Below are 15,918 nucleotides of genomic sequence, written 5' to 3' on the forward strand. Positions count from 1 at the left end.
AAGTACAAAAATGAGTAGTTACTTCCTTTTAAAAAGTTTTTTTTTTTTTAAGTAAGCTCTATGCCCAAGGTGGGGCTTGAACTCACAACCCGAGATCAAGACTCACATGCTCAGCCAGCCAGATGCCTCTTAAAAAAAATTTTTTTTTTTAAAAGAACATTTTATATAAATTCTAAGTAAGTCTTATATGACTTGAATACTCAAAGTGTTCAAATTACTCAGTGATCTCCAACGCAGAATTAAAAACATAAAACTTCTTGAACTAATGGCAACAAATGCCTGAAAACCATGATTCTGAGAGTATGAATCTGGTAGTAAATGTACTTAGGACTCACAGAATATTCTTTGCCATGGGAGAGCAACCTTATGTCAACAAACAACAGAATTCACTACAACTTTCTGAATTGAATCTACGTTCATTCTTTTCTTTTTTTCTAAGTATAAGAGGTCATTTTTGCAACAATCAGATGTCTGTGTCATCAAGGAAAGGATTACAAATTCCTTTTAAATTTTTAGGTCACCCAAAGCACTATAAGCCTTAAAAAGTATTCTGCCATGTTTCTAATTGTCTGCATATTTTTGCCAGCAGACGAATTTACAAGATATTGTCACTCTGAAATTCAATTTGCAGAAGCACATCCTGAAGCACTGGAAGATCCCCATGGCAGTTTGGCTAAATGAACTTGTGATTTTCATCTGCATCCATAAGGCAGACTACAGCACCGCAAAGTAGAACTTTTATTTCATTCAAATATCCAAAAATATCCCTCAAGTAAGTCAAGTCACAAATAAACTTGTCCAGCTGTCCTGAGAGTAGCATTTCTTTCTCTCATAAGCAAATTTAATAGACAATAAATAAGGAGGCAGCTATCTAAACTGCAGTGTAGTGCTTTAAGACATATCCTTCAAGGAACCAATGCACTTCTGCATTACTGGGAATCTCTTATTCTATTTCCACTTCTTGAGAAAACCTGTTAATAGGTAGTGAGTGGTTCGTGGTTCGTGGTTCTGACTCAATAAAGTTGATTATGTTCAGGGTGGTAAGCAAGTATCTTTTAGGATAATTGTCACAGTTTTTAAGGCTGATTCATGCCAAGCCAACTGTAAAAGACATAGGTTATGAATACTTGAAGTTCTTTCTTCACAAAAGCAGCAAAATCAGATGTACTGCCAAGCATGGTAAGTACTCCATCCAACCCTGATGCAGCAAACCACCTAATGTTAGTCATTACATACAAATGCTCATTGAATGGGAAATGGCAGAACTCCCAATCTGAAAATGATCTGCTTCAAAATATTAGAAGAAACACTCAGCAGTCTTAGGAGTACGTAACATCATCTGATTGGGCTTCGGCTATAGGAAAGAACACTTTGTGATAAATAACCAAATTTCAGCAGCCAGTTCAAACCTTTCTTAACCCATTCTAAACTATCATTTGAAGGACCTCAACATATTGAAACTTACATAAATTGGCAGGTAAGTAGAAAAAGTATGTATCTTCTAAATAATTACTGAAGCCAGTCTCTCTGTATTATTCTTTATAGGTTAACATACATTTCAAAATAATGATCCCATCTGTTACTTTACATGTTTCTGTAATTGGTGAAATCCCTTTAATCATTCTGAATTAGAGTCATTTTCAAGGAATTTTTTTAAACTCAATTTAGTTCCAACACAAATTGTCAATACTGTCTCTAACCTTAATGTGCTAAAGATTTCCCTCCCTTTCTTCTACTAAAGACCTCATATCAGAATATAAACCACTGGCAAAAGCAAATAAGTCAACCTCTAATTATCCCATAAACTTGGGCAAAATATACAAGCAGTACATTTTGATAAATATTTTTGATACATAAGCTGCCCACCTTGATCTGAACTGGTACAGGAACTAAACAGCACAAGTAGCAAATATCCTTGTCTATAAAGCACGCAAGCCTTCAAAAGCCTGGGTTGAATGTTATTTCTATTTTAGTATTTCTAAGTTTGACATATAAATAAAATACTTTAACGCCTAATGATATGTCTTACTACACTTAGTTATCTCATTTTGTAATTTCTATACACTCTAATAGAGAATAAGTTATAATTATTAAATATTCAATGGTAAATAAATTATCTTCTTTCTTAAAATCAGTATTTCCCAAAACTTATTACAATAAACCCTGTCTCAACGGTCTAAAGTTTCTGACCCCACTTGGTAGAACTGCTCATTCATGTAATTGTCTCTATAATACTTATTTTTAAAGCATTAAAACTCAATACATTTTCTAATAATTATCTTTCGCAATTCATAAGTATGAAGCACTTAATGAATAACGTTGAATGAAGAAGCATTCTTCCAACTTGAAAACCAAATACATTTCACACTTCTATTTCCCAGGTATTCTGGGAATAATAAGCTAGTTACTTAGATTATTCCTCAATAAGGGCTCTGACATTTTACCACTTATAATATTATGGAAAGTTTTACTTACTGAAACATCTTTCAGGTTTTTCTCAAAGGAGAAATGACAAGACTCTCTAGAAAAATCAAATTTGTATGCATCAGCTGGTCCTCCTCCTAATACCAATGCTTTTCTCAGTTCATCAACATATTTCTCTTTTTCCAATGCCATGTCATCGGCTTCTTGGGAAATCTCGGACTCAGAAACTATGGGAAACATTAATAAAAAGTTTTGACATGAAAAATAAATTTCTAAACATGAGTACATATTTATTACCTATTGCTACTAATTTATCACTTATGTAACAGATATTTAAACAAAAGATAAAACCAATCCCCATACCACACATTTTTAAGTCAAATTATACCTTTGAACTAGCAATTTTTGAGAAACACATTAGTCTCAAATCTCATCTGAAAAACATTAGATTCCTTGCATTTTTTTTCCTCTGTCCTCAGATGAAATACATGCATTGTAAATTACTAGAAAAACTACCATCTTATATACCTGCTCCTAGGTCAAAGCTGATAAATTATTTCTTAATAATGATTAATAAGTTCAGTATTTTATAACATCTTTCTTCCTTGCCTCAATTATTAAAGAGATTAAATAGTCAATAGTCTATTTCTCACTCACATGGGCTGAGTCGAATTAAAGTAAAAATGGAGTTCATTCTTCTCATCTCATTATATGCCAAAAAATAAAGAAGGTGGATGAAGGTAGGTGATGAGGAATGAAAGAGAAGGGAATTAATATTTATTGAGTGTCACCTGTTTGACACACATTATATCACAGATCCGGCTTCCAGTTCTCCCATCTAGGTATACTGAAAGCTGATGCTTTACTCATCTACAGAGATTTTTACTTCAACAATTATATTCTCAATTCTAGACTGATATTCTTTCTTTTTCATAATATCCTGTTCTTGCCACACCCTTCCTTTAAATATCTGAAGGCTTTAAACATATTTAAGATCTCTTTCAGGTCAGTCTTTATGCATGGTTCCTGGAGTATTAACTCCATTTCTACTGCTGACACATTCTCATTCTGTTTTTTTCCCTTTCATGCTTTGCAATGTTTGAACAAGGCTCTCCTCTAGCCAGAGTATCATCTGCTCTGGGCAACAGCGCTGGCCTTGAATCAAGATTGCTAGTTTACCTTTCTTGGAGTCTCTACAGGTTTGAACAGCTCTGGACCAGTTTTGAAGGTTAATTTCTTAACTTGGTTTTTACTCTTGAAGCAAAGAGTTCAATCTTAAATCCCCCGTCCCACATCCCTACATAACAGAGACTCAGGGTTCTGATTTTTGTTTGGACTTTTATCCACTCACAGCTCTTAGTGACTAGTTTGATTCTACACTGCATCTTCAAACCAGAGAGTAGTCTTTTGTTTTTGTTTTGTTTTGCTTTTTTAAGATGATTTCATTAACACGATACCTTTCAGTTTCCTTTCTTTACATTTAGAGCTCAGTTCCCATTCCTTAAGAGGCCTGCCGTCTCAACATTCCACCCCACTTAGGTACTACAACCACAGTCATTAAGACATATATCTAATTCAGATATTCCATGAACCTATAGTTAAGCTTTAGTTCCTATTAACCACTTTGGTTTTCAGATACTTCATAGATGGCCCCTGGAGGGTTCCCTTTCTTACATCCAAAAGCTGCACTGTTACCTGTTTGCTTTTAAAATTATAAGATTTAATCTAACATTTGTTTGGAATGTGTGCATGTGGTTGGGTGGTTTCCTGTGTCAATTCCCACTAGTACAACGATGAAAGACTCATGTGGTTCTATACTTTTATATATATACTTTTACATCTATCGATTTTATTCCTTATAACACTGAAAGATGTTTCAAATGATAAAACTGATGCTCAGATCAAGTAATGGTCTATGGCCATGGAGTAGATTAAGTGGTCAAACAGATTCGTACTTATGGTCTCTTGGTTGTTTGGTTTTGTGGTGAGGCAGATATGGGACACTGGAAAAACTATTTCCTTCCACGGAATTAAAAAAACACACTACTAGGACATACTACAGAAATCAATAAAAGCTTGACTAAAGAATCCCTAAAATATAACACAGATTTTCATACCTTTGGTCTGTGTCCTATCAAGTATGTCTGGAAGCCCCATGACAGGCAAAGAGTAAGAGAATTTTGAAGCATATCCATATATTTTTCATTATCCATTTTTCGTCATTTCTGATAGCGAAATATGAATCTCAACACAGATGTCAAAAAGAGGTAAGAATAAAAACTTTTATATTTTTTATGTGATTTTACAGCTCCTAAAATCCTTTCATATATTTTGTCTCTCTGAAGCAGATGCATATTTACGATGATCACCACTATCAAATCTATTTATCAAATCTATTGACCTTTCAGTTACCTTACTAGCTCTTCTGAAAAAAAAAAAGAAACAAAAACAAAAATAAGAAGATTAATGCTTCCTAGTTAAGGAACAATTTCATATTTTGTGTTGGGTAATTCTGAAGAGTTATAAATACCTAAGAAGAGAAAAGATTTCATAGAGAAATAGGAAATAAATCTGTAGAAACCACCTTTAATGCAACTACAGAAAATACAAAAGAGGACGCCTGGGTTGGCTCAGTCAGTTAAGCGTCTGCCTTTGGCTCAGGTCATGATCCTGGGGTCCTGGGATCGAGCCCTGAATCAGGCCTCCCTGCTCAGTGGGGAGCCTGCTTCTCCCTCTCCCTGCTGCTCATGCTCTCTCTCCCTCTCTCTCTCTCTCAAATAAATAAATAAAATCTTTAAAAAAAAAACACACACACACAAGAAATAAAGTATGCCTACTGATAAAACATCCAGTGAAAAGCATTCTAAATTTCATTAAAATGAAAAGATATGTATCTGAAAATATTTCATAGCATTTATTGGTTTGATTCACTTATTTAAAACAATGCTTACTCAGCACCTACTATGTGCCAGGTACTATTCTGGGCACCAAGGATACAAAAGTTTAACAGACAGAATTCCAGCCTCATATACCCTAATTCAAGTGCTGACATCTTAGATATTCTCTTACATTACACCATCTGTGAAAGCTGTTCTATTATTATGGAATATTTCATTTTTGAGAGAGAAAAATATGAAAGAAAATTTTCTATTTATACTTCCCCTTTAAAAACTGTGAGAAAAAATTAAGAAAAAATTTAATTGAATATTTCCATTAATAGTAAATGTGAAATTTTGACTGCCTATTTAGAACTTCAGGCCTGGAAAAACAATGTGGTCACCAGTTTTGAATTTTGTGCTAAGAACATCTGGAAGAAGCATAGCTGTAAGCATTCACTGCTCCAAAAACTTTGGTGACCAGAAATAAAAGCCATGGAAATAATAAAATTCAGCAAGGATACAGCTGAACCACATAATAATAGCATAAAAAGTGAGCAGGCCAACATGACCAAAAACCAAGGAATTGTTCTCAGACACATAGGATCCAAGAAAGCATCATTTTAACAATATTTGTGGGTAGATGAAGATGTAAGTAAGGAAAGGAAGATTTTTTTCTTTTGGATCCTTATGTATAATGAACCGAAGACTGTGCATAGCCTAAGTTTGTGTTGGTGCTTTGAAGACAGCCTTATCATCACATTAGAGAGCTTGTTGGTATCACATCATGGACCTACTTTACTGCATTTATTAAAAATCCTTTTTCCCCTGAACTCTGTCACATAATCTCCATATAGGTCACCAAATATCAATGTTTAGAACAAATATAAATGAATATAATTACTTGATAATAAATGTATTAATAAAGTTTACTTCTCAATGAACTACTCCAGAGATGGGTGATTTAAGTTTCTTACTGCTGACTGATAGAGTTATAAAGGTCACATAATAGTCATCAATCATTAACCTACTTTGTGACTTAACTTTGCGATACAATCCTCTATAATGTTGAAGTGATGACAGACCACATGATAATCAGACCTCAAAACATTCATTAGATAAAACATTACTATTGGAAAAGAAATCAGTGAATTTAGTGTGTGGGAGATTAAAAGGAACCCCACATCCTTTTAATTTCACTCAAATGAAAAGAGAAAAAAAATTATCCAAATTGAAGGTTGCAGCAATCAAAAAGTTGTACAAAAAAAAACAGGATGAGGTATAGGAAGGAAATCCATCTTCAAGTTTCAATTATGTAATTGTTTCAATGTTCTTAATCATGTTATTGTCTCTATAAAGTGCCAAACCAAATCATACTCATGTAATAAACCTCAACTAACCATGGAAACAATTATATTATTTGGTTTGATATTTTGTCCCTGAAATTTATACAAGAAAATAGAAATGAATAATGAAAGATATATAAAACATTTATGAGATTCAAAACTTTAGTGTCTTTGAAAATAAAACAACCATATATGGTGCGCTATAAAATTTTCTGTTTGAAAGCCTGGTTAGTAAGCAAGCCAAAATGTTAACAACACAAAGGATATGGAAGTTTTCTAACACATTTTTCTCACACTATTCATTAGCTAAAAAAAAATGGCAAAAGCATACTGTATTTCTGATCAATGCCAACAATAAATAAATATGAAACTGGAGTTTTCATTAAAAAAAGCTAATTCTAAAATAAATGGTTCACTTTCTTTTTTCCTAGGAAGTTTTATACATTTGAGGCATCCTTCCAAAGAATATCTATTGAGCATGTAGATCCCAGGCACTGGTCTAGATACTTATAAAGAATGAGTGACAGAAAAATCAGATGCATTCCTTGCTCCTAATGAATCTAGTGAAACAATATTGATAATAATAATATCAAGAACAACTGCCAGCACATTTTTTATGACATACACAAATTGTTCCATAAATGTAAATTCAGCTTAAATTTCTGGTTAAATCAAGATTTAAGAGTTCATCAGTGTATTCTTTTATTCCCAATCCTTAATGATAAAAAAAAAAAAAATTCAAACAACATAATATTGTTCTTTGCTTTAGTGAATGAGGTTTACTAACTAAATTAGAATTTAGTATTTTCTTTTGATAATTAAGGCTCTTAAAGCATCTCAAGTTCATCTGTCTAATCAGAACTAATTACACACAATAAGCCATTTGTCAGTTGGGAACATCTAAGTTATAAATACAGTATTCCTTACATACAAGTAACCACTTCACCTAGGACCTGCCTCCTGGGCTGTATGGTTGGAACTGCTCTTCTCTCCAGACAAATGGCATTAACCTCCTGCCATTATCTTCAGCCCTGTGCACCCCCTTTCCAAAACAGAGCTATTGCCACTTGGGTACACTAGCATACATAGAGCTAACCTGAAAATTTTTCTCCCACTCCTACATGGCAACAACCAAGCAACAACTGGTTTCTCTTACATAGAAGTTTACAGCTTAAATAGATCCCATAATACGTACTGCAAACACTATCCTTGAAATTTCTTTATTTTATTAATACTTACATCAGCATTCCTTACCCTGTCATAAAAGAAGAGTTTTTTTTTAAAAACCCTGCAATTATAAATTCAGTTTGACTGTACTGTGTAACAGAATTTGTAACATCCAAGAAAGAAACAAAACTTCACCGTGTAATTTTAAAAGATATAATAATTACAGTAACAAGTTTTAGGGAAATATTTCAAAATTAATAGAATATATAAATGGTATGTAAATTAACTTGCCAAAATTATTTTACCTAAAAATTATTTACAACATAACTCTAGAAAGAACTGTTGCATAACTATAGAAATAGTTTTTCAAATCTTTCAAAAATTAGAAGAGTATAAAAACTTCACTATATGAGCAAAACATAATTCTATATATTTTCACTTTATAACTGCCATGTTCCATAAATAATTTCAGGGCCATTAGACTTTTTAAAAGATCACTGCCAAAGACACAAAAAATTTAAAGTTTATTTCATGAAATAATAGCCAAAATCCCACATGTGGGTTTGAACCTTGGTTTACAAAATCTCTAATACTGTTTTGTTTTTGTTACAAACGTAATACATGCTCACTAGAAAATAATTCAAACAATAAGTGTCTAAAATAAAAAGAAAAGCACCACCACCCCACTCCACCAAGCTAACAAATCCCTTGGCCCAGCCAACCCACCTCCCTATGCCTCCCAATATTTCCCTGGGGTCCTGAAAAAAAAATACATGTATAAAGTACTATTTATGTTTTGTAAAAAGAGATCATTTAAAAACCCTGACCAACCCCAAGTTTTAAGACTCAACTAGTAACCAGAATTTGCTGGGGCAGATGCTTATTTCTCTATCCTCCTATTAATTATAGAAACTGGCATTAAGTATTATAAATCTACATGTAAATTAGACAGCAATAACAAGTACAGCAATGTTAATTTTACCCAGAATCTACTAAAGAAACACCTTAATCTGAAGTGTCACTGAGGACTGAAGAACAGCACATTACCCAAATTTTACTTTTAAAAAATTTGCTTTGAATATTACCTGTCCCGGTCCATGCTGACTGACCATCAGTAAGTGTAATAACAAAACCAGATCCTAGTGTTTTCTCCCAAGCCACTTGTAGAAAATGAATTACATCAGGTTCAGAAGCAAGACAGATTCTGCTTACTTTTCTCTCCATTTCTGGTCACCTGTTATAAAAAAATAAAATTAATATTTTTGCAAGAAACCGTGACCATCATATAGTAATGTTTTGTATATTGGTCTCTCAGCTACACAAAGCACCAAGGAAATAAGTAAAACAAAAAAACCATGTAACAGTTCGCCAACTACAAAACTCAGTAAATCATAGTTCTATTCAACACTGATTTATAATTTTTACAGATTAAGAAAAACAGAGGCCCATAAATGGCAAATGAGTTGCCCAAGTTGAATGTTGAAAAAAATTACTATATCCAACAATATGAAGAGTAAAGACTTTTCTTACTGATCCCACTTCCATTTCTAATGATTAGAGGTTCTTTTTCTATGAATTCAAAAACCATTCTTCTGGTAATTTACTCTAGAATCTTGCCCAGATTGACCTCAAACTTACCAAACTGTGGTACGACATATATTTGATTCAAAGCAAATAACTATATTTTTTCTAATACTGGAATATCCCCTGACCACGTGCACTTCATTAAGAGATGCTTAAGCTGTAGAAGCTAACATGCAAAACAAAAATATCCTAAAAATTACAAACATGCAAAGAAAAAAACATTACAAAAAGTCAAAACCAGGAACAAAGCACAAACTTCCAAAGATGAAAAACTAGAGAGAATTTTTCTTTAATCACAAAGCATGAATCTCTTCCTAGATAATCCTGAAAAAGCTAAAGAAAATTCTTCAATCTTTTATTTGGGGAGAAGAGTATAAAATTGCTTCAATTTTTATGACCAGCATATATAATATGCTATAAAAATCCAAAAGCAAATTATTAATTGGCACTTCACTGACAACTGATCACTAAGTTTTAACAAAAGCAAATTTTTAAATCAGTTTTAATTTGCTTTCTCAATTTAAAACTATTACATTTTCATAAATAAAGCACATTATTTTTCTCAATTAACAATTGAATATGAAAATAAAAACAACTGAATATGAAAAACTCACTTTGTCAGCTCTCCACACAATTGAATATGAAAATAAAAACTCACTTTGTCAGCTCTTCACAAAACAAAACTAACTTACTACAGATCTCTATCTTCTGGGAGTGGGAGGGATGCTTAATTATAGAATGCTAGAGCTATTCTATCTTACAGTAAAAAGCGCAAGGAAGCAGGGCGATTTCCAGAATAAAAGAAAAAAAAATATCTAAAATTAAGAGTGTAAGATACCTCCAAATTGGTAAATTAACAATAATTCTAACTTCTACCTAAAGTGTACTCAGAAGACTGTTTATTATTCTTCCCAGTAAAAGACCAAGTTTTAAAATAACCATACTTGTAGCCACATCAATTAAGCATGTTTATGTGTTAAAAATATGTAAATTTGTAGGTCTGACTACATCATAACCACTGAAAAAATATAATTATTTTTAAATATTTCATTTAGCCAAAAATTTTCCTACATTGAGGTCTTTCTTGCCTCAGTATGCTTACTTCTGAAATGTGTTATCCATTTGTGAATATTTTCTTTTAAATGAGTTAGTCAAAACACCTAACATGCAGTTAATTACCCACATGCTCTGTAATCCTTAAATTTGAAAATTGCTGGAAAATGTGTATTACTATTTTTCTATGACAATCATTGAAAAAGACACATAGTTAGAGACTTACCTAATTCTAATAGGCCCCAAATCCACAACTTCGGAGTGGGAAGGGTAATAGAAACTACTTATGAGGGCCACTTTTTGCCTCTCTAGAATTTATATACAAACACACAGATACACTTGCACAGGTTATTTCTTCTTAAATGTGCCTCAAGAAGCATGGCTATTGTTAGCAATTAATGTAACTTTGCGAAAGAAAATCTCAGCACTTAGAATTGCTCTAAAACAGCAATTGGTTTCACTGCTATTTTTCACCATACTTGAAACAAGTGACAAACTGCTAATTATACAAAGTAGTTTAAAATTCAATATTCCAGATGCTTCATTCTACTTTCACAATGACATAAAGGGCTTTAATCTCAGTAATGTTAAAAAGACATTTAGGGGGGCGCCTGGGTGGCTCAGTCGTTGAGCGTCTGCCTTCGGCTCAGGTCATGATCCCGGAGGCCTGGGATCGAGCCCCACATCGGGCTCCCTGCTCAGCGGGGAGTCTGCTTCTCCCTCTCCCTCTGTCTACCACTCTGCCTACTTGTGCTCTCTCTCTGTCAAATAAATAAATTTTAAAAATTTAAAAAATTAAAAAAAAAAAAAAGACATTTAGGGATCAGATTAGTTTTAATAACATCTTTGAATTATTTGTGTTTCAAATATTTTCCAGTTTTCTGACCAACTCTAGGTACTTACAGCTAAAATTAAATTGTATTATTTTAAAGATTCCATTATTTTACTAAACTCAGATTTGAAACTTTGGATGCCGTGAGTCATGTTTAAGCACTTAACATTTATAGCCCAAATGTGACCACTCAGGTACTCCTATAAATATTTTGTGCCTCAGTAGCCTCAGATGTTTTCTCTATATCAACTGAGTTTTAATTTCCTGATAATATATTATTTGAACGACTTTTGAATGAAATTCTTTCTTCTACTTACTGAAGTCACCCCCTCATTAAATATCAAATACAAAATATCTAAGAACCAACCACAAAAATAGGAAAAAGGATGACTTGCCAGGTCTTTCAAGAATCTTAAGAGCGAACCAATGATCTCTTTGCTTTCAGCAGCCCTGTAAATGGGAATAGTCAGCCATAATTTTTCTGCCCCAAGAATACTTGAAGAAAGGGGTGGAATCCTCTTTAGAGGGACTGATTGATTAGGGCCATAAGAAAGCGTGTGTTTTATTTTCTAAGGGCACTAAAGGTCACACTAGTATCAGCACCTCTCCCAGCCAGAGCCCAGGATCTAAGACAAGCCTGCAGGTGGAAACAGTTGAGTCCCACCCCAATTTGTACATCAGTAGCTTTATTGAGAGCTCAGAACAGTTGAGAATTGAGAAGCTTATCTTTAGTACTTTGTGCCTTTGATACTTGGCTTCCTTCTTAGAAGAGAAATAAGTTGTTGGCTGGTATGCAGTTGATGTGATCTACACTCTGAACAAATACCATTCACAGTTGCCTCTGAATAAACAAGACGCTTTTTAAATTAGTTTACAAAGAATTTTGTATGCCCTTTTGGATGCTGATAAGGAGCAGTGCAGAAGCCAACTCTCTTAGGTCAGCTCAAGTTAGTGACAACACTATATCATTGATAACACCATTTTGAACTTGAGCTTCTTTTATTTTCTTTTATAGCTAAGTTACGGGGTCTTTTCAAGCGGCTTGGGCTGCAGGTGTTCAAACTTCTGCAGCTATGCCAAGGAGTTGTACTTACAGATCAGAAAGGACTAAATGCATGTTTCTAATGAAGCAATTAACTTAAGTGCCCCCTTGTTCAGAAAAGTAGGCTGATACCTAAAGTGGATTCAGAATAAAGATTAGCACACAGCACACGCTAATTACAATCTGTAATTAGATTCCTGATCATATTATTTTGTTTAACCTTATTTTTTTAAAAAGGGAAGAAAAGAAAAAAATGTAAATTCTAAATTGAAAGTATGGTGATAAATTTTTTTAAGGTTCTATCATATAAAAATTCAAGGGTAGTACTATATGTATTGCTAGATAAAAAGGAAAGAAAGTCTTATGCAACAACCACTGGGCTATTTACTTTACTTTTAATAAGAAAAACATCACACAAATCAGAAAATTAAGTGCAAAGAAAATGACGATTTTCCTGTTTGTTCAGTGTTTTTAAAAAGCATTGGTTATTAATGTTTATCTTACCAGAATTCCCACGCTGAAGACTTTTTTTTTAAATTAATAATTGATTCCTAGCATTTTCATTATTCCTTTCCTATCATTTTCATTAACAGCAAGTCAACTTGCTGGTTGGAGTTATCTATCTGAATAAAGGGTAAATTAAGTCTTTTTTTTTCCTAAATGACCACAAAATCAAAATCAATTTACCTTTAAATTTCCAAAGCAATTAAACAAAAATATCAAGCTAACCTTCTATAGAAGAAATGGTTTCTTGAAAGAATATTTTCAAGTTCCAATTATCTAAACTTTAAGGATAAAGAATTTATAGCACCATTAAATACTTTTCTAATCATGTCAATATTACCTTCATTCTATTAATTTAGAAATGAAAGTAAGGTGACCGGCTGTCCAGGTTTCCCTGAGATTTTCTTGGTTTCAACTTTCGAAGTCCCAGGTGCAGGAAGTCTCCCAACCTCAGGCCAACTGGGATGGATGGTCACCCAGAGTAAGAGTAAAATACAGTTAAGACTGTGGGCGTAATCTTGTTCAAAAACTCGTAAAATACAGCTCATGTTCAAGTTAGATGTCAGATTAACAGTCTGATGCTTCAGGAATAAAGCATTAGAACTATAAAATTAGTCTAAAAAGTAAGGCATCTTTGCCATAGTCATAGTCCATTCTCAGTTACCCCTTATGACTGTGGAATAACACCTGCAGCCATTCCAAATATCATATTACTACTCATTTCCTCTACTTATCTTTTACAAATACCATTAGTAATCATTAGTTTCAGTGATTCAAGTTCACTTCCTCTTCTTTCTTTTTTCTTTACCCAATGAACTAAGTATTTTAAAACAGTAAAATAGCTTGACTAAATTTCCCACATAAAATCTAACACCGAGATCCAAAATGCCCTAAAAATTGGACCCAGAGTTCCAGGACTTCCTTTCTATTTATCAAATGGACACTCTTATTTATAAATAAACTTGGCAGAAAGGATGAGAGCATACTTATCATTTTGGAAACTTTCTAAACTTTCACAAGAACACTTCAGTCCTAATTGCAGAATTTCCTGTGAGAATGACACTTAACAGAACTGAAGAGATAATACCTGAAAATATAGCATTAGCTAAACAACAGTCTTTCTTCATTAAGAATGTAGTAATTTTGATTTCTTAAGCCGTGAAATTTTGACACCTCTCTCGTATTTTAATTTCAGAAGAGAGAGGGTGTTCCTATGAAATACCATCAGTTAAGTGTATATACAGTCTTTTCTACTTCAAGAATGTGCTGCTCGGAACTGAAATGTAACTAAAAGCATTTGTATGGAAAAGAAACAGGACTTGCACTGTACTTTTTCCCCTACTCACAAACCCACCATTTACTTACAACTGTACCCATTTATCTGCCTATTTCAAATGGCAAACAGGGGATGAATGATAAGACTGGGGTACAAATGAGAGTTAATCCTGAAAAAAAGAACCCTATAACATAGGGTCACCTTAACTGGTGACAGTACCTAATTCAGCCACTCAAAAAAATTTAGGAACTATGCGAAATTGCCGGTATTTAACAATGTTTAACTTACAAAAAATGGCAATTTCACATGGTTTGAATGACAGCAAGTTATAAACAACACATTCCAAATTGGATGAATAATTACTATTTATTTCCCATGCTGTAATTTTTGACTCTAAGTCATTTTCAACCGCATCCCTGAACATATTTTGGACTGTAGTGGGAGGCTGTTCCAAGATAAAAGCAAAAGATTCACGAGCTGATAATTGTGCTAGGTGATGGGTACACAGGAATCCATTATGTTCTACCTTTATATATGTTTGAAATTTTCTACAATAAAATGAATAAAAAGAAAATAGTTTACTAAGTATTATTTGACCATCAGGCTGATTATATTGTTACAGAGTACCTTTGTAAAAAGAGACAAAGTCACCTATTAGAAATTTATTCTTAAATATATAATTCAATACTTCAAAACTTAGGAGCCTATTTAAGAAATATTGAGTTCAGTGTTGACTCTTTGGTAAATAGTCTTTATCTGATAAGCATGACACCTGAAATACTGGTATGTAATGCTCTGGTGACTGACTCAGAGATGAGCACATGATTCAAGTTAGGACAAGTAAGACCAGTAAAGCCTAATTCCACGACTTAAGGATATAGATTCTTCTCTACTGGATTTGATGCCATAACACTGTGAGCCTGAAGCTGCTGACAACAAAACCAACAGAGCAGAAAGTGAAACTGAGGTGTGGGCAGCAGCTCAGATCTGGTTCCAGCAACACCAGAATCTAGATCTAATCACAGATGTTTTAGGTATGAGGCCAAGAAGTTCCTTTCTGTTTAAGCTACTTGGTTTCAGGCTTTGGAATCAGTCAGACTTCAGTATGAATCCTCACTGTCATTTCTTGGTTGTGTGGACTTCAGCAAATTATTTAATTCTCTAAACCTCAATTATCTCATGGTACCTGCAAAACAGTTGTCAGTCAGCAATGTGTGTATTCCGTCATTGGCATGAGTACCAAACTTCGGGAAACACTGTATTAAATTCATAGTATTTAACACCAAACAGGAAGTTTCACATTTTCAGCTTAGTATGTTTACACTCTCATCAGTTCTAAAATACGTGACATTTGAAAGTACTGGGCAACTTTGTTATCACTACATGATAAATAACTGGTAACAGGTGGTTCAAGAAGACAACTGGTGAATATTTTCCAGAAGGCCCTAATGATTCTAGAAAAAAATGTCTATTCAAAACAAAGGTTCAAGTCTTGGTTACATGCAAAAAAAATGTTTTCCAAGTTTTAAAATCATTAATTAATAAGTTTAATGTTTCTCCTTAAAACTCAACAGCTTACCTCAAAATATTGGCAAATGTGCTCTAAAAGAGGGCTCCAATTAATTTAAATTTTAAAATTGTTTCTTTCCCTTCCATCCTTAATATACTAAAAAAAAATACATTAAAAGCCTTTTATGAACCTCTAATACAATTTGTTTTTCATATTTGAAAATTTGTTTATAAAATATTTATAGCAATAAATGTAGCTCCTGGCCGAACATATGACCTCAACTATACTTTGCATCCATTCTTCA

The 15,918-nt window shown here is 33.3% G+C and overlaps 1 protein-coding gene across 4 annotated transcripts in view; it reads right to left on the reverse strand.

The window, feature by feature from the left end:
* XRCC4 (X-ray repair cross complementing 4) overlaps positions 1–15,918 on the reverse strand; it is a 309,118-nt gene that overhangs the window by 288,355 nt on the left and 4,845 nt on the right. For 3 of the 4 annotated variants that reach the window (XM_078067092.1, XM_036067086.2, XM_078067093.1), the window contains exons 2-3: positions 8,899–9,047; positions 2,476–2,651 (exon numbers count right to left, since the gene is read on the reverse strand). In XM_078067092.1, the coding sequence (XP_077923218.1) occupies positions 2,476–2,651; positions 8,899–9,037 (315 nt within the window). In that variant the 5' untranslated portion in view covers positions 9,038–9,047. The remainder of the gene's footprint in view (positions 1–2,475; positions 2,652–8,898; positions 9,048–15,918) is intronic. The other variant, XM_078067094.1, reaches the window with a different exon arrangement.

This window comes from Halichoerus grypus, chromosome 2, assembly GCF_964656455.1.
Source record: "Halichoerus grypus chromosome 2, mHalGry1.hap1.1, whole genome shotgun sequence".
Taxonomy (NCBI): domain Eukaryota; kingdom Metazoa; phylum Chordata; class Mammalia; order Carnivora; family Phocidae; genus Halichoerus; species Halichoerus grypus.